The 19,852-nt window shown below is 44.3% G+C and overlaps 1 protein-coding gene across 5 annotated transcripts in view; it reads left to right on the top strand.

Annotated features, from left to right (window-relative positions):
- Positions 1-19,528, top strand: part of AP2A2 (adaptor related protein complex 2 subunit alpha 2) — an 85,100-nt gene extending 65,572 nt beyond the window's left edge. For 4 of the 5 annotated variants that reach the window (XM_053245933.1, XM_053245810.1, XM_053245879.1 and 1 more), the window contains 5 exons: positions 2,796-2,919; positions 3,388-3,504; positions 4,145-4,214; positions 5,608-5,742; positions 15,170-19,528. In XM_053245933.1, the coding sequence (XP_053101908.1) occupies positions 2,796-2,919; positions 3,388-3,504; positions 4,145-4,214; positions 5,608-5,742; positions 15,170-15,247 (524 nt within the window). In that variant the 3' untranslated portion in view covers positions 15,248-19,528. Of the gene's footprint in view, positions 1-2,795; positions 2,920-3,387; positions 3,505-4,144; positions 4,215-5,576; positions 5,743-15,169 lie in introns of all 5 variants that reach the window. The other variant, XR_008306183.1, reaches the window with a different exon arrangement.
- The last annotated feature ends 324 nt before the right edge of the window (positions 19,529-19,852 follow it).

Below are 19,852 nucleotides of genomic sequence, written 5' to 3'. Positions count from 1 at the left end.
CTGAGCACAATATAGAGAAGAACTGCCAAAGGATGTTCTGTTGGGAAGACAGGCAAGCAGACCCTCCCCACTTTTGATAAGGGATGTGTAAACAGATTCGGTTCGACCATTCAGGGTTGAACCGAACCACCCCCTTCTCAGTCCGACCCCAGACCGAACACCCCCCGATTGTTTGGGCCTTCCCCCTCTGCGCGGTGGCCATTTTGGAGGCCACCATGCCTGCGCAATTGGCCTCTGCATGACCCGGGCCATGCAGAGATCAATTGCGCAGGCGCGGCGGCCTCCGAAATGGCCACCACGCCAGAGGGGGGAGGCAAAAGAGCTGGCCGAACAGCCGGTGGCGGCAATAAGGGAGTCCGGCATGGGGAGGGGGAACCTTCGCAGCCCCCCCCATCTCCAACTCCCCTGAAGGGAGTAAGTTAAAAAAAAAATTAAAAATTGTTCGTGGAACCTCCCGGCACCCAGAACCAAACCGGGGAGTGTTCAAGGGGGTTCCGTGCACACCCCTACTTCTAATCAGAGTTAGATCTGGAGGAAGGATAGGCCCCAATTTACTAGAAGTTTATTATGCCGATTCCATAATTTTTTAAATCTTTATAAGAAAGTTAAGTTAAAACATTGAAAATTTGGATCTTATTCAGGTTCAGCAGCATTTTTAAACTCTTTGGTTCCGTTCTGGTTTAGGCACTTTGAAAAGTCTGTTGGTAACCAGTTCAGACACTGTGAACCAGTTTTAGAATACCTCTTATGTAGAATATGAAACTCTTTTGCTTGCAATGTAAATTTACAAAACGAGTTCAATAATGGCTATTAACCTGAAGAAAAATATTTTTTTTACAATGTTAATAACACTTTCCTTCTCATTCCCTTTTACATTTGATTGTTGGTTGCTGCTCTGTTTTCTTCTATTTTAACAGGATAAAACAGGAAAACAGAGCATTAACCAACAATTAAAAATAAAAAGGAATGAGAAGAAAAGTGTTGCTTACTTTGTTGTTTGCTTACATGAATACTAATTTTTCCAGAATTCTGTCATTCATATTTGATTGCTTGGGTGATAGAATAAATTTGATCTGAAAAATGGTCTCTGTACTTATGTGAGTAGCAGGAACTGCAAACAATATTTTTATTAAATGGCATTGTTCAGGCCTTGTTCTCTCTCTCCCTCTCCCAATGCTAAAAAAAGTTTATTGTTTCTTTCTTTCTATTGATAAACAAAAGATTCTCAACCTGACCATGCCTGAACAAGAATCTGAGTGCCTGATTCTTTATTCTGAACCGGTTACTGCTTTTTTGTTTAGGGGGCAGTTACAGTTTAGGTTCAAGTCAGCCTTGAGATTTTAGGTTCAGTTCTGGTTCACTGAGAGGTTCTGAGAAGAACCTCTGTGAACTGGTGTTTTGATTTGGTTTTATCTTTATCCTGGTTTTCACCCAAAGTGACTAAACACCCGTAAAACAAAGAACAAAATATTGCTTGAGAGAGGGCATTCCTGACAGGTCTGAGTCCAGGCATGGTAGAGAGATGCCTGGTTAGGGGTGTGCACGGTCCGGTATTCCCCCGGTCCGGCACAGGGGGGGACTGTTACTTTAAGTAACTTTAAGTAACTGTTACCTGTCGTTGTCCTTTAAGCCTTGAACAGAGAAGAGCTAGCAGCACGCATGCGCTCTTCACAGTGCGCGCGCCAGCGACAAAGACGAGCGTGCGCTGTGAAGAGCGCATGCGCGCCGCTAGCTCTTCTCTGTTCAAGGCTTAAAGGACAACGACGGGGGCAGGGGTGGCAGGGAGGAACTCTGCCGCCCCAAGAAGATTTTTAAAAGGACCAGCGCCGGAGGGGGAAGAGCGGCGGGGGGGGGAGTACTACCACCCCCCCTTAAAGCTACATGCCCCCGGACCGCAAGACTTCCAAACCAGTCCAGTGGTGGTCTTAAAATAGTGCCCAAACCGAACCATGCACACTCCTAATGCCTGGCTGCTGCTTCTCGTTCCTCTGGCATTAGCTGTGCAGTTGGTGACTGGAGGAAGAAGGATGTCAGTTCTATAAAGCAGGTCAAGGTCTCACTATTACAGAAAGTTGTTCTTGTAATTGCTAAGCTAGACTTCTATGCATCAGTTTACATGCATGATATTTGGAAATGGTGTATGAAGCCTGTTGTTGCTGCACTAGGATTGAAGGAAGGCTCAATATGCTTAGCCCTGCAATATGCTTTCAAGTTATCCTAAAGATTATTCAGAAGCAAACCTGTACTAATTCATGTTTTCACATCAGTTACTCACATCAGACTAAGTTACTCAAGAGCTGCTCTAAATGACCACTTAACTTCAGTAGGACTCCTGTAGAGTAATTTAGTCAGGATGTCAGCCATTGACTTTCATACTTTGATTTACTGTGTTCATATAACAATCTGTAAGATTTCTTCCCACATCAGGAAAGAGTTTGCACCTGTAGCTCATATGAGGTAGTGACAATTGAGCATATAATTCTAAATTGTAAATTTTATCAAATAATTTGTAACATGTTTATAATACCCCTTTTGTTGTCCTTACCAGGGTGATCGGAAATGTTTCTCATATTTGTTGGCAGATAAGAAAGTAGAGACAGCTTTTGCAGAGACCAAATTCTGTGCCGCAGTTTGTATAATAAGATGTAACCTAACGAGTAGTAGAAAGTGTATTGGTTATGTTATAATCTGTGGTATATTCTTGAAGTTGTTGTTGTACAGGTTATAGACTGAATAAAATGCCTGCCTAACTTCCCACATCAGCCCGGCCAAAATCTTTTTCCTTAGCTTGTCACGCTTAAATCTGCAGACTAAACCAGTTGACCCCACTGTGGAGGGGGGTGCTCAAATGCAGCAAGTTGTAAATATCGAGTGCATATCAGACTTCATGGAAGCACCTGTCCTGAATATTCAGTTCAGGTACAACTCTCAATTTGGAGCTGTGTGTTCTGCATTTAAATCCTTCTTAGGGAATGAAATTAAATTGGGGAGTGGAGAATAAAATACCTCTTCAGGGTTTTCTTTCTTTTGTTTAAGATGAAAGAAACCAGAGGCAAGACATTCGAAAATAATGTTGCTGTCCTGCTTCAATGTAGGCTGATTTTTGCCATCTTAGCACTACCCGAGTTCAAGTGCCATTGGACGGAACTATGCTGACAGCAAACATGGCTCTGGGAAGAACCATCCTCTGCTGGGGAATAGCAGAGAAAGGATAATTTGCTGCAGAGAAATTATCAGCAGAGTTGTGGGGCAGGGGGGGATAAACGCTCTTCCTTCACCCTCTGCTTTTCTCCAGATCTACTCCCTTTGCTTTTAATAATGAGGAAGTTGGAGTTTTAATGACCAAAGCACTTTATCTTGAAATTGCCATCACTTTCCTTTTTTCAGATATGGAGGAACGTTACAAAACGTTTCTGTGAAGCTGCCGATCACATTGAACAAATTTTTCCAGCCAACAGAAATGGCTTCTCAAGACTTCTTCCAAAGGTGGAAACAACTGAGCAAGTAAGGTGGTTCAGATCCTGCATGGTTTTTATTAACTATTTATAGGGCATTACTTTGTCCTATAGTGCTTGGTCATTACGTGAAGCTTCTAAAGGTGTATCCAGATGTGCATTATTTCAGTGTGGAACTAGTATTCTCATCTCCTTTGCTATAAACCTCTCTACAGGACTGAGCTTGGTAGGGCAGAACAGGTCTGTCTATTCACATCAGAGAAGTTGGCTGTTCACAGTATTTATTGACTGGAACATTGGTGACATTACTAACCTCCCCTTTCCCCATCCTCCAGATCAGTTCTTCAATGTTTTAAAAACTGATTCCGCAGTGCGTGTATGAATGTACATGTGGTTCTTCAAACTTTTTTTTTTAAAAATGATCAGTCTGCCTGGAGCATGTGGGGAAGGCACTCAAGATGGACTACTGAATCAGCATTTTATTTGTTGGCCAGTAGGTCTGCATTGTGAAGGCGAGGGAATCCAGGCTCACCCTGAGGGGAAACACTGCAGGAAGTGCTGACAGGCACATTTCTATATACACCCTAAATTACTGCTCATGTATAAAAGATCATGTTACTCTTTCACATGTTTGTATGCTCTTAAAGTGTAATAGTGTTAACTTCTGGTGTCTTAATGTTTTACCACAGCCCCCAACAAGAAGTGCAGAACATCTTTAAGGCAAACCATCCAATGGATACAGAAATTACCAAGGCGAAGGTTAGTAGTAGTTCTGGCTAAAGGTGGGTAACTTGCTGTTTTGAACTTTGTTAAATACTGATGAACTTCCAATGGCAAGCTAAAGTGAACTTGATTTGTGGGTTTCTTTTCTTGCCTTTGAAACCAGCATTGCATTCGTTAGTGTGTAGGAAGCTATTAGAAGATATAATAATGCTTAATAAAGACATTAGTACACTAAGCTGGGTTCAATGTGCTTCCTAGAGTAAGCTGCCTTTCTCACAATAAAACTAAGTTGGGATGGTGGTGATTGTCAGGACAATTATTTCACCATCAACTATTATTAACCAAACACTAGTAAGGAAGAAGAGTGGCATTAAAACAAACTGCATGTGATTTGTTTTGCAGTCTATGGGGCTTCATTCACTTGATCATCTAACATGACAACTAAATGCTATCTGTTCTCTTCAAATTGAAAAACAGTAGGCTGTGACTAGACTTTGTAAGTGCCTTTCTTTTCAGTGTCAACTGCATGCCTGTTGTTTAGGGATGTTCCCGGAATGGGACTTGTGTTCTGTTCTGAGCTCGGAAAGGAATGCAAATGCTCAGAACGTTCCATCAGAACAACAGGTTGAGCCGGTGGTTTTGACAGAACGACCTGGGAATATTTCAGGTGTTCTGAGTACCATTTTGGATGCCTGTTTTTTCCCTTGCTGGCTGGTTTTGGCATTGGCTTCCAGTTGGCTTCTGATTTCTTTGCTTCTTGGCTGGCTTATCATACAAATCAAGTTGATTATTATCATAACAAGCCAAACAAGAAGCAAGGAGATCACAAGCCAATTGGAAGCCAGTGCCAAAACCAGTCAGCAAAAGAAAAACAGGCCTCCAAAATGGTGCTCAGAACACTCGAAACGTTCCAACTTGGAATGGGGTTGTTCCATTCCAAGCTCAAAACAGGCCCTTATGTTGAAGGGTGTTCTGTTTCAAGCTCAAAACACTTGAAATGGCCCGTTTCGAGTCGGGACGTTTTGAGCTAGAAACATTCTGTACATCCCTACTATTGCTGGTAGAAGAGACAGATGGTTTCTCATGAGTTGTTGCCAGCAGTCGATGCAGCTAAGTCTCAAAGTTCCTAAAACCAGTTATTGGTGACACTCTGGAGTTTCACATGAGCCTTGTGTGGAGAAATCTTACACGTGATCTGATTCTCCACAAATAGCACTCCAGCTGTGATCAAAGAAATCTGCACAGGGAGCATATCTGAGAAGTCTCAGGTTGACAAAATGCTTTTCCTTCAGGCAGCATTAGTATCTGAGAGGGCTGTGATCAGGATTGCCAACTGTCATAAGCTTTGTAAATCCCTCTTTCTTTGCCCTCTACATGTTGTTGTCTCTTGGCCTCCAGATCAAATCTCCTTTCGGGTTTCCTTTGGCAGATCATTGGCTTTGGCACAGCTTTATTAGAAGAGGTAGATCCAAACCCTGATAATTTTGTAGGAGCTGGTATAATACATACAAAATCAATCCAGATTGGATGTCTGATGCGTCTTGAACCCAACCTACAAGCACAGGTAAGAGCTTTTGAAGGTGTTTATGTTGTGCATGCTTTAAATAAGTAAAGGAGTATATGTGTGGATTTTACTCTGTATTTTATTGAACCTTTTTGTGGCTCTTCCAAGCATCTGCTAATATTATAATGGAAATGCTGGAGATTAAGCTATCTAGCAATAAGCTAAAACAAGGTGAAACTTGTAGCAGCTATTCTGTTTAGCATTTGTAAGAATATTTTGCCTCCTGTGTCAGCATAACTGCAGGCATGATGCATTCGTTTCAGATCCTCCTCTGGAAGTATGCCAGCCAGCCTAAGTGGCAAACATGTGACAGTAGATACCACACTGTAGTGCTTGAATTATTAACATTTTTGTGTTCTCTGTGCAGTTCCATGTATGAGTTTGAAGCTGAACAGATCTAGCTTCAAAACACTTGAGAACATTCTCCAAGGAGTGAATGAATGTGCACATGCTTTGGCGGGGGGCGGGCGGGGGGGGGGGGTTGTTAGCATCCTCCTGCTCAGTTTTCTTTCTTTTAACAATAACTTTTAACAATAACTTTGGCAACAGCTAGTAGACCATTCTCCAGATGTATCTCATGCCACTTTTGCAGTTTCTTCTTTTTCTTAGTTTTCTTATTTCCTATCCATTTTGGGGTTAGCGTTGTGGTGGTGGTGATTTTGTATTTTGGGAGGACTCCCCCTGCAAGTTTCCTTTTCCTCTGGCGCCCATTGGATGTAACAATAACCTTTTTTACAGTATAACTTTTTGCAAATTATAATATACTCAATTTGACTGTTAAATACTACTGTGATTAAGGGTGTGCACCAATGGTTCGCTGCCCAACTGGTTCGGAGGTTCAATTGCGGATCAAACCAGGGGCAGTTCAGTCTGCAATCGAACTGAACAAGGCCTGGTTTTGGAGAACTAGTTGGGCAAGAAACGGGCGGGTGGGGGTAGTGAGGGAGGTAGTAAGAACTTTGACTGGCCAGCACAGCTGCCAGTGTTGCCACTTGTCACCACCGTGTAAGGATCATATGAAACTAACTCAGAACATTCCAAGTGTTCCAAGCACCATTTTAAACATTAGGGTTTTGTGTTTTTGTTTTTAATTAAGGCCGGTGAGGGCAGCACTGAGGGGAAGCGGGCAGCGATTGTTGTTTACCTCATTAAGACGTGATTACTGGTGGTACCTCTGGGTTGCTGGTACCTGTAAGTCTCCCTCCCAGTCAGAGTAGCAGTGGCCCACTCGCCATCATGCATAGCGGTGACACAGCTCCAGCACCGATCTGGCCTCCATGCATGTGCGGAGGCCAGGTCAGTGCCAGAACTGCATTGCCTCCATGCGGGATGGTGGGCAGGCTGTGGCTGCTCTGACAAGGAAGGGGACTTACAGATGCTAGTGGCCCGGTGGTACCGCCAGTAATAACTTCTTAAAGGTAAATAACTCTCGCCATCCTCACTGGCCTTAAATTTTTAGAAAATAATTTTAAAAAAATGTTTAAAATGGCACTCAAGACACTTGGAATGTTCCATGTCAGAATGGGGCTGTTTTGTTCTGAGCTCAGAACAGGCCCTTTCTTCCAAGGGTGTTCTATTTCAATCCTGGAACAGTCAAAATGGCCTATTTCATCATGGAATGTTACAAGTTCACAAGTTCTGCACACCTCTAGAGTATGCACAGTATAATTTCTGAATCTGACTTGGTGGTGGTTCTTGAACTCTATATTCTATTTCCAAAAGAGCTGGAAGCACTATGATCCTTATGGACAGAGAGCTAGAGTGCCCGCAGGCAAGTGAGAGGTACCAAGAGACTCGGGGTGACACGCAGATATGTTGGTTTCATAAAAATCTGAAACCAGAGAAAACCCCATAAGGGGGCCAAAAAATACCCCAAACTACCCCCTTGTTAGTCAGTGGGATGTAATGTTCACTGGCTCAGTACAGAGCTAATGGAACTCAGTAGGGGAGGGGATGGAAAGGAGGGCTCTAGGAAATCATTAGGGAGGATTGAAAATAAAACGGCTAATATTATAATACCCTTATACAAAACTATGGTGTGACCACACTTGGAGTACTGCGTACAATTCTGGTCACCACATCTTAAAAGGACATTGTAGAACTGGAAAAGGTGCAGAAGAGGGCAACCAAGATGATCAGGGACCTAGAGCACCTTTCTTGTGAGGCTAAGCTACAACACCTGGGGCTTTTTAGTTTAGAAAAAAGACGACTGAGGGGAGACATGATAGAGGTCTATAAAATCATGCATGGTGTGGAGAAAGTGGATAGAGAGAAATTATTTTCCCTCTCACACAACACTAGAGCCAGGAGGTCTAGGACCAACAAATGGAAGTACTTTTTCATACAACGCGTGATCCACTTGTGGAACTCTCTGCCACAGGATGTGGTGACAGCCAACAACCTGGATGGCTTTAAGAGGGGTTTGTATAACTTCATGGAGGAGAGGTCTATCAATGGCTACCAGTCAGAGGGCTGTGGGCCACCTCCAGCCTCAAAGGCAGGATGCTTCTGAGTACCAGTTGCAGGGGAGTAATGGCAGGAAAGAGGGCACGCCCTCAACTCCTGCCTGTGGCTTCCTGCAGCATCTTGTGGGCCACTGTGCAGAACAAGATGCTGGACTAGATGGGCCTTGGGCCTGATCCAGCAGGGCTGTTCTTAAGTTCTTATGAAAAAGAGCAGGAAACTTCTCAAGGCAGTCACCTCTTCTGCTTCTGAGAAGGGAAAGCTGTCTAATAGTTTCTGCAGAAGAAAATGCTGAAACTTTGTGACTCCCTCACCAATAAGCTAACCCTGTTCTGTTTCTGTAAGGGAAGGAGTCTTGACACAATTAATCTTTTGGTGTTATGCACTGACCTCCCAGGTACTGGTGGGCAGTGCCTAACTCCCCAGCTTTATGGGAATGCTCTGGAGGTTCAGATAATCACAATAAGGCTTAACATAAGAAACATGCCTTAGCCCAATCTGTAGCATTTACACAAAACTTGAAGAGCTCTGTTTCGTTATATTGACTCTTGAATGTTAACAGCACTATAGGGCTGGATGAAAAGGAGCTGGGACTGAGCACCAGCTCCCCTGCACCACCACCAAAACAAAAAAATTAAGATTTGCATATGAAGTAAGGCTCAACTTAGAGTATGGACTCCTGTCTTTGTTGCTAGCTTTTGATTCTCCCCACCCCACCCCCAAACCCTTCTCTGCCATAGGCTCAAGTAACACATGCACACCAGGGATGTACTGCAACATTTTGTTGTGGGTCCATGCTTGTTAAAGCTAAATGGTAAACATGCCCAAACTTGGATGGTGTCCCAGTACTGTTTCCTAAACAGCCTCTCTTTTTTCTGAGCTAATTAATTGAAATTGATTTTTAATAGCTTTCTTTCTGAAGAGCACGTCACAAGATTCTAACCTCTTCACCCCCTCAATCTTCGATCCTCAAATGTCCAAAGTTGATAGGAGGGGGGAAATCACAAGCAGGACATGAATCTGACAATAAACATTCTAATTGCATGAATATACTTCTACGAAATGGTCTCTGTGCTCAGCACGATTGGGCTTTGTGCCTGCGCAGAGACCTCATTGGAGTTCTTTCAGGCTAGATCCTTCCAATGCTTTTTGGCAGTAGTCCTGCCCCCTTAGGATATATGCGGCTGTGCGGGCTTCCTTCTCCAGTCTTTCTTTGTCCGCGGACAGATTGACTTAGATCGTGAGTGCTTTTGAGCTACTATTCTTGCTTCGGCATCTTTCCTTCCTTACTTCTCCCTTGATATTATCGCTACGTTTCCTGCATTTGTTTTAGTGCGTTTCCTTCCTTTTCTTTAGCGTATCCATTTTATTCAGTCCCTGCCCCCTACCCAGCCCTTCAGGGCTCGGCGTTTTTGCCTCCTTTTCAGCTTATGGCTGGTGGGGTAATTTTCAAGCCTCGTGTCCTCTGTCAGGCCAAGCTTCCCATTTCCAACAGACACAGCCGCAGCTTGTTTTGTCTGGGGGAGCAGCACAAGGTAGACTCCTGTGCACATTGCTCGAACTTTTCCAAACAGGCCAGAAAACAGGGCCTCCCGCCTGACATCTTGGCGGTGGGAACAGGCCCTTAAGTCATCGGCCGCGGCAGCACAGCCCTCCAGGATGCAAACTGCAACTGCCGTTCAGGGTTTGGGCTTACAGCCCTCCACCTCCCCTATGGGGCCGGTTCTTGCAGTTACTGCGACTGAGTTACCTACAGAGTCTTTTGTCCCGATGCTCCAGTCGGATGCAACCACACCTTTGGTTCCGTTGGGCTCGACTCCAAAGCCCTCGGTTCCAGGGACTACTTCTCTGGCCCAAGCACTGAAAAAGAAAAAGAAGGTCCGTAAGGGCTCAGATCTGGAGCCCTCTTTGAAACACAAGCTCCCTACGTTGCCCGATCCACTGGCTCAAAAGAAAAAAGGGCAGCAGTGCAAATCCGACTGCCCTGAATCCAAAGAGCTGCCCAGGTCTGTACCACTTGAATCCAGCCTTGAACCCAAAGAGCAGGGTGGCTCTTGTTCCGAGCACGACCCCATATACGACTCAGAACCCCAGTTGGAACCTGAATGGGACTTGGCTGACTCGGCAGACTACTACGAACCCGAGGCTCCTTTAACGGATGAGGATTTCAAATCTGAATATGAGTGCTTACAACCGAGGTCTAGATACTAGGAGCCAAGTTTCCACTGCTCTCGGTACACATGGGACACCTGCTAATATTCGGTACTGAACCCTGACTACTATCCCAGCTGATATTCTCGAGCCCATGACTCCTCTTTACAGCTGTACCAGTGGGATTCGAGGCATAGGACTCGGGACTGATCTCACTCCCCACGACGCACCTTGCCTGCTCCACCAGCTGCTGCGCTTCATCCTCTGCCTCCACCTCCTCAATCCACATCTCTTCTACAACCCATGGTGTCTTCGCAGAACCATGCCGTGCATGCTCCGCCACCCAAGCCCCTCCAGGACACTGGCCGTTGAACCTGACCGGAACCATCACGACTCCCTAGTCCTTTGGTACCAACGGAGGAGGACTCAGATTCATTCAGAGGAGGACTCAGATTCACAGTCTGTGTGTGAGGATACAGAGGCTGCCTCAACCCGCTCTGATGTAGTGTCCCTTGGTTCCTCCCCACAGGAACTCCTTGCTGAACTGTGCCCAAACTCCCCTTCTGAGGACTACAAGTTGTTTGTTGGTTATGTTACGCGAATGGCAAAATCCCTGGGAGTTCAGATGTCCCAACAGGATAAAGAGGAACAGGGCGGGCTGATACCGGTGCGCCAGTCTCCTTGCCTCTTAATCCGTCTCTTATGAAAGTTACTAAATCCTTTTGGGATAAGCCGTCTTCCTTGCCTCGGTCTACAAGGAAATTGAAAAAGTCCACTCCTTGGAGGAGACAGAAGCTGCCTTCTTGAGGCGACACCCTTCCCCAAACTCTGTGGTAGTCGAATCCTCTCTCACCAAGCATTATGGAGGCTCTGCTTCAGCTCCTCCTGACAGAAAATGCAAGAAACCTGACTCATATGGCAGGCGTGTATATTCGATTGCTACCTTGAATCTCCGGATAGTGACTTACCAGGCAAACAATGCCAACTACAATCACTTTCTTTGGGAGCGTATGGCCCCCTTCTTGGACCATCTTTCACCGGAATATAAGGACCCAGCCAAAGTCTCTTTAAAGGAGGCTGCACAGGTCATTAAGCAGCACCTACACGTGGCACATCATGCCACCGAATGTGCTTCCAGGGTTTTGGCCACTTCAGTCGCCATCCGTAGGCACACCTGGCTCAGATCCTCTGGCCTGACTCCAGAGGCACATTCCTGCATCGAGGACCTACCCTTTGAGGGAGAGGCGCTCTTTGGTGACAAAACAGATGAGACATTACAAAAAGTGCAGCGCCTCCAGAACATGGCGCGTTCCAAGAGCTATCAACCAGTGCCCTACTGCTCCTACCACGCCCGCAGAACCCTGCACAGCAACCAGACCGGTCCTTTCGTCAGACCCATTTTCAGCCCTACAAGAAGTGCTCCTCCTTTTCCACCAATCGGGGGTCGGTGTCCTGGTCCCGAGCATCCCCTTCCCAGCAAAAGCGGCAATGACTTTGGGGCCCTTCCCAGGTGGGGCACCAGACTCTCCTCATACCTCACGATCTGGGAAAGTATTACGACAGACTCGTGGGTCCTTACCATCATGAGGATAGGCTATGCCATCGAGTTCTCCACTGCTCCTCCCTGCAATCCTCCATTTCCCACCCCTCCTACACTGGCCATCCTCTCCGAGGTGCAGACTACTCACCAAACAAGCAATAGAACCAGTTTTGAACCCAGACTCCTGGGGATTCCATTCTACCTACTTTATAGGACCAAAGCCAGATGGTACCCTGCATCCCATCTTAGATCTGAGGGACTTGAATCGATGCGGCACCTACAAGCAGTTTCGGAGGGTAACCATTCCGACTGTCCTGGCCCTTCTTCGCAGAGGCAATTGGTTTGCCTCCCTGGATCTCTGCAATGCCTATTATCATGTCACAGTTTGGCCGCAGCACCACCATTAACTCAGATTCCTGGTGGCAGGGAAAACGTTTCAGTTTTGTGCACTGCCCTTCGGTCTTGCATCCGTGCCTAGAATCTTTACCAAATGCATGGCCCCAGCCATCGCCCACCTCCAGCAGCAGGAGATCCAGGTCTTCTTTTATCTCAGTGATTGGCTTCTGGTGACCAGTGACCCCTGGACTTTCAAACGCCATCTCAATACTACAGTATCCCTTCTCACAACATTGGGCCTACAGATCAACTATGAGAAGTCCAAACTTGTCCCATCTAGATCCATAGAATTCCTGGGGCTCCTCTTCGATTCCACCCAAATGCACCTCTTTCTCCCGGACAAGAAGATACAATCCATACTATTCCTCTCTGCCGTCTTGCTGTCCTATCCTTGTCAGACCACTCGTATCATACAGCAGATGCTGGGCTACATGGCGTCTACCACATATGTCTTGCCGCACATTTGCCTTCGGTCCAGGATGCTCCAGCAGTGGTTCCTGCAGTCATTTGCTCCTCAACTAGACCCACCATTGAGTCCCTCAAGTCCTGCATTCTATCCAGTGGTGGAATGACCTGGACAATCTCGCTGTGGCGCTCGCCTTTCCACCCTTTGAGGCCCTGCTTTACGCTCACCACCGACATGTCAGAAGCAAGTTGGGGCGCTCACCTACGCGATCTCCACCTCCACAGCCTTTCGAACTCTTCAGAGGCCGCTCTTCAGAGGCCACATCAACTTCTTAGAGCTTCTGGCCATATAAAAGGCCCTAAAGGGGTTCCTCCCAATGGTGGCACACTCTGCGGTCCTTATTCAAACAGAAAACACGACCGCGAAGGCTTATCTGAATCGACAGCGGGGCACTTCCTCCCCCTCCTTCCTGAACCTTTGCAGCAGGATTAGGTTCTGGTGTATCCATCATGGGATCACATCATGAGATCATGGGATATACAGGGAAAATTAAACCTCCAGGCGGACGTGCTCAGCAGGGCCAGGACCACTTCTCACGAGTGGCAGCTGGACAGGGGCACTCTGACATCTCTATTTCAAACGTGGTTCACACCCACGATAGACATATTCGCATCAGAGATCAATTTTATTTATTTATTTTATTTTTACATTTTATATCCTGCTCTTCCTCCAAGGAGCCCAGAGTAGTGTACTACATACTTAGGTTTCTCCTCATAACAACAGCCCTGTAAAGTAGGTTAGGCTGAGAGAGAGTGACTGGCCCAGAGTCACCCAGCTAGTATCATGGCTGAATGGGGATTTGAACGCGGGTCTCCCCGGTCCTAGTCCGGCACTCTAGCCACTACACCATGCTGACTCAATGCCTATTGTCGCCTCTATTGCTCGAGAGCGGGCCTCGGCCTCAACTCGCAAGGCGACGCTTTTGTGCTTCCCTGGACAGGCCTGTCAGCCTACATCTTTCCTCACATTCTTCTGCTACCCCGGATACAAATGGACACGTTTTTCTAGGTATCTGGAGTCTAAGAATATCTCCCTGACACAGGTGTCCTCCCAGGTCATCTGCTCCTGCCTTCTGCTCCTAAAGGAGTCCGGAGTCAAACTTACATCCCTGTGGATGCACCTGGCTGCTATAGTCACACACTCTCCTCCAGGTGCTCCATCCTGGTTCTGGGATCCTGTTATAAAGAAGTTTCTGAAGGGTCTCTCTCATCTCGATCCAGACCCTCCTACTATGGCCCCTGCTTGGGATCTCAGCCTTGTGTTGGCTTGCCTTATGCATACCCCGTTCGAACCCCTGACGTCCGCCTTCTTGGACCTTTTATCTTGTAAAGTCGCCTTCCTTGTGGCTGACACTTCTGCCAGATGAGTGAGCAAACTTAGGGCTCTGAGGGCTGATCCCCCTTACCTCACCTTTTATAGGGTTAAGGTCATTCTCAGACTGGATGTCACCTTCCTGCCAAAGGTGGTCTCCGCTTTCCATAACTCCCAACCCCTTACTCTACCAGTATTTATTCCTAACCTGGCTAATGACGCCCAAAGCCACCTGCACACATTGGATGTGCATAGAGCTTTGGCATTTTATGTACATAGAACAACCGCCTGGTGCACCTCACCTTCTCTTTTCATCATCCATTCTGGACCTAATAAGGGTGCACAAGCATCCACACAGACTATTTTCCACTGGGTGGTGCGCACCATTACCGTGCGTTACCAGGTCACAAAAAAGCCGCTCCTGTCTTCCATCAGGGCACACTCGACACGTGCGGTGTCGGATTCCATGGCCTTCGACAACTCTGTTCCCCTGGAGGTCATCTACGAGGCCACTATGTGGGCTTCCGAACACTCCTTCATGCAGCACTACGCACTGGCCGTGCATGCCCGTCGGGATGCTGCCTTTGGACATGCAGTGTTGCAATCGCTCTTCAACTAACTACCCTCCTCCAGGTAAAATCGCACTGGGTGCAGCTTGCTATACGCCCAGTCGTGTTGAGCACAGAGACCATGTCGAAGAATGACAGATTGCTTACCTGTAACTAGGGTTCTTCTAGTGGTCATCTGTGCTCTTACATGCCCTCCCATCCTCCCCGCTGTAGTCTTTTTAGATGGCGGACTCAGAAGACTGGAGAAGGAAGCCCGTGCAGCCGCATATATCCTAAGGAGGTGGGGCTACCGCCAAAAAGCATTGAAAGGATCTAGCTTGAAAGAACTCTGAGGAGGTCTCTGCGCAGGCGCAAAGCCCAATCGTGTAAGAGCACAGATGACCACTAGCAGAACCCTAGTTGCAGGTAAGCAACCTGTCGTTTTTAACATTTACTGTCAGCTGTCATCCAAATCTTGCCTATGTAAATGTTTCCATGTAAAACCTGTTTCAAGAATTCTTTGGGGGAAAACATTTTCTGTTCTTTTTCCAGATGTACAGATTGACACTACGAACAAGTAAAGAAACAGTATCCCGGAGATTATGTGACTTGCTGTCAGAACAATTCTGAGCCACAATGCAAGACAATTTTGATTCTCCATCTCTCTGCCATTGTCCTTATCCTGCTCCAAAAACGTCTTGTATGCCAGTGTCTGCAAAAGTAACTGCCACCACATTCACATCCCTGCCTTAAAAGGACCTGTCCCTTTTATGTGAAATATGTAAACATAACATTACTTAAATGTTTTAAAAAGCTCTTTGAATTTCTGCTGTAAAGAGGCTGGAGTTCTTGTGTGTCTTGACCCAGTTGTGCTCTGTGTATTCTTGCAGGTTGATTTTATTAAAATTCACTCAATTCAGATATGGTTAATGCTGAACAATTAAGATATTCGGTTGCTGGGAGCATGCTGTTTTGGCACCTTTTCTAGCACTCTTCTCTAAACCAACAGAGTCCAATGAAGTTATGTCTGTGAGATGGCACTGGTCATATCACTTCGGTATTCTGACTGAAACCTTGCATGGCTAAGTTCTCCAAAAGGTGTTCTGGGGGGAGTCATTAGTAATGTATCCAAAGGACAATGTTCTGTTATGCTCTACTGAACTTCACTTCTATTCTTTCTTTTATTTGAAGAGGTCTGTGGGCATTTGCCTTCTACAGATCATTTGGTGGAGGCACACACACATATTCTGACTTATTTTAATAGTCTCTAATGACTTGGTTTAAAAAAACTTTGCATTTCACTCCTTTCATGCTTTTTTTAGAAAGTTCTGAACTACCAAAGGGTACTTACCTTGCCAAATCGTTAAACAAGGAAACCAGGGCTAGGTTCTTGCATATAAGGTATATTCCAAACTCTATATGATCTATCTAAACATAGCTTCACTTAAGTAGCAAATTGTCGAATAAATAATTGGGAAGTATACTTAAGCTTGAACACGTCATCTTAGTCTGCGCCTTGGTGCGCACACACCCCGTTCCAGTCTATTTGTTCCTAATGTGGATTTCCCATTTTAATACCACCTTAATAATATGGATAGGCTAAATTATTCATGAACAAAACTATGCAGATATGAAAAAGTGTGGACTTTTGCAAAAATGGACCTGACATTTTCAAAACAATTTTGATGTTGCCTGTACATGTTCTGTCTAGGACTTGCCTGCTCTATGTCATACCATGTTGTAATGCTGTGTATTGCTTGGCTCGAACGATAGCTTTCATTATGTGCTCATCATAAAAATCCAGGCAGGCAATTGTTTTGAATTGGTTTAAGCATAATGTTAGTCACACCTCTGTATGTGAAGGACTTCTAAGAAGTTATAGATCTCTACAATTCTACATGTAGACAGTAAAATAAAACTCAAATGAGCAGCAATAAAAGGTCTGTGTAGGGCAAATTTAATACAAATGTCCTTTGCTACTGGAGTGTCTCTCTGAAAACAAACTAGCTTTCTTGCGCTCAAGTTGTCTGGAATTGTCATAATTATTAAATCTTGTATAAATTTATCTCCTTTAATTTGGGTATCTGATCAGAATCTTAAGAGTTGTGTTTTGTTTTTTGGCAACCTTCTGCAAATTGGGCCTGTTAAATGGAAGTAATATGAGCTACTTGGTTATCTGAAGTAGTAAAACTAGAATGATTTTGCTCCTATCACTGGAGGGATTCTAGAAGCTACCATTATGATAGGCACACTTTGGTATCTTGGTTACTCCCGATTAACAGCTATTAAAAAATAAGATATTTTGCAAGTTTGCTTTGTCATATAGCAGACATTGGAATAACTACCATTTCATTTTTAACATTGGTCTATCCCTTTGGAAATGTGGGATTTGTGCCCTCCCTTTTAAGGCAATCTTAAGACACTGGCTTTTGTGTACAGTATACAGATAGTTTTGTGATGAATTGTGATTTATCCATAAGGAGACAGAGGGCTAAAGGGTAGATGGCTGAATAATGGACTGTATATATAGGTAATTACACTTTATACAAAAATTTCACTTCTGATATGAGCCATATAGACATTGTTTTGAGAGAACTAAAAAAAAAAAAAGGTTTGTCTTAATGGGATGAATGACTTGATTACCAAAGTTATGTATCTTTCTCCATCTCAAGCAGAAGCAACAGTTTCTGTGGCTAAAGCAGTATTAGTAATCAAGGTACAGTATTTGTATTGTTGACATGTGAAAAATACCTGAACAGGAAGATAAAAGTATTGTGCACTTTTAGGCCTACACTCCAATGTGTAATGTGTAGTCATTTCACTTGTAAAAATAATAATAATAATCACAGCTTATATGGTGGATTTTTGTTATGACAGTGTAAAAATTTTGAAAATACATAAATCTAATCATGTTACCTGTAATGGAAAAATAAATGACTAGAAGATAAACTCTTATATCCTTTTTTACATTCTTGTTTAAGAACTGCTAGTGTATTCAGTGTATACACTACTTGATCAGTGAAAATATGGAATAATTATTTTAATGCTATGGGCTTGTTCCCTGATCATTATAAAGCATTTACAGCATGATCTAAATCTTCAAAAATGACTGAATTTTGACTTAAACTAAGTTTTTGATTTCCTAATGTGTATATTTCCTGAACAAATATCCATGAATACAGAATCTTCTAACAAATTAAGTACCTCAATTTGCTATTGACAAAACCTGTATACAATCCTGGGACACAACCAGAACTTCTGATGATGCAGCCCATATTCCTTTTTTTAATAATGCAAAATTCTTATTTTGTAATTGTGTGCAATTTGGTTTGGCTGTATGTATGCAGAGCAAGATTTGTATACTTGAAGACTAAGTGTCTAGAAGTAAGGAGTGGTAGTTACTGGGCAGAACAGTATTTTTTCATGGACATTTACATGGAGAGTACATGTCCATACTGCTTGGTGATCTATCCATGTTTTACCCAATAATAAATACAACACTTGACCATTTGTTTCATACGATGCTTGTCATCTAGCTCCATTTTGCTTTGTTCTTTTACATAGATGACTATCTAATAAATGTATTAGAGGGTCATGCGTTCAGTTTTAAAACCCAGGGATAGGGGTGGGCGGAGCTAGCCTTTGCTAACTGAGAAAAGAGGCACGTGTTAAAGTGGCGATTCTCTTATATTTAGCGGGGGGAGAGGAGCTGGCACTATCGAACCCCAGCATAGCATCCTTCCTGTGGCTGTGGCTGTTTTCTACCTTTATAGTTCCTTTAAGATTGTGAGCCCTTTTGGGATAGGCAACCATCTTACTTATTTTTTCTATGTAATCCACTTTGGGCATTTTCACTGAAAAGTGAAATATAGTAGTAGTTAGGTCAGATACTGTCTTTTGAACCTGATCTACTGAAATAATAGGGTTTGTGTTGACTTCCCAAGTGAAATAAAAATAAATGGCATTGCCTCTACAAAAAGAAAAATAGTGGGGTTGGTTATGGGAGGAAAGTTAGATGCATGAAGCATATTAAGGAAAGACAGAAGATGACTTTTCAGAGTTTTCCTCTGAGACTATATTATACTACATTAACCTGCCTAATCCAGGTGCATTCATTTATCTGGTCTATAACTGCTTTGTGAATTTCATGTTGAAAAGCACTAGATTCCAGAATTATACTGCAAGAACCACGTAAGAGTGTCCCTAAATCAATAGTTCGCTACATATATTTGTTAGATATGTGACTGTGGAGTCTTCCACAGAAACCCTGTGGGTGACAGTACAAGGCCTGAAAGGAAACGTGCTACTGGGGATCAAAACGCTGACAGTGACTGGGAGTTGCAGCAGGAAATCAGGGAGGTGTCAAGGAGAAGCAGGGCTGTAATCATGGGTGACTTCAATTACCCACAAATAGACTGGGTAAATTCACAGTCAGGTCAGGACAAAGAGGTCAGATTCCTAGATACACTAAATGACTGTGCCCTAGAACAGCTGGTCTTGGAACCGACCAGAGAGAAGGCAATCTTGGACTTAATTCTGAGTGGCACCCAGGACTTGGTGTGTGATGTCAGTGTTATCGACCCTTTAGGGAACAGTGACCATAGTGCCATCAAATTCAGCATACATGTGGGGAGAGAATCACCAAGGAAGTCTAACACAGACATTTTGAATTTCAGAAGAGGAAACTTCTCTAAAATGAGGAGTATGGTGAAAAGGAAGCTGAAAGGGAAAATCAGGAGAGTAACTTCACTCCAGAGTGCATGGAGTTTACTCAAAACCACAATACTAGAAGCCCAGTTAGATTGTATACCCAAAAGGAGGAAAGGTACCACTAAGTCCTGCTTCTGATGTATTTAAAGAAGTTTTTGTTATTCCCTTTGATGCTTTTAACTAAATGTTCCTTTTCGCCTCCTTTATTGTTGCCTTGCATTTCTTTTGCCAGAGTTTGTGTTCCTTTCTGTTCTCTTCATTTGGACAGGCCTTCCAATTTCAGAAGGAAGTCGTCTTCCCTTTTATGGCTTCCTTGATAGTACCCGTTAGCCATGCTGGCATCTTATAATGCCCTTATACAAAACTATGGTATGACCACACTTGGAGTACTGCGTACAGTTCTGGTCACCACATCTTAAAAAGGACATTGTAAAAAGGTGCAGAAGAAGCCAACCATCATGATCAGGGGCCTAGAGCACCTTTCTTATGAGGCAAGACTACAACACCTGGGGCTTTTTAGTTTAG

The sequence above is a fragment of the Hemicordylus capensis genome, chromosome 1 (genome assembly GCF_027244095.1).
Source record: "Hemicordylus capensis ecotype Gifberg chromosome 1, rHemCap1.1.pri, whole genome shotgun sequence".
In the NCBI taxonomy this organism is placed as follows: domain Eukaryota; kingdom Metazoa; phylum Chordata; class Lepidosauria; order Squamata; family Cordylidae; genus Hemicordylus; species Hemicordylus capensis.
Note: the sequence above shows the minus strand (reverse complement) of the source record. Positions and strands in the feature narration are given on the sequence as shown.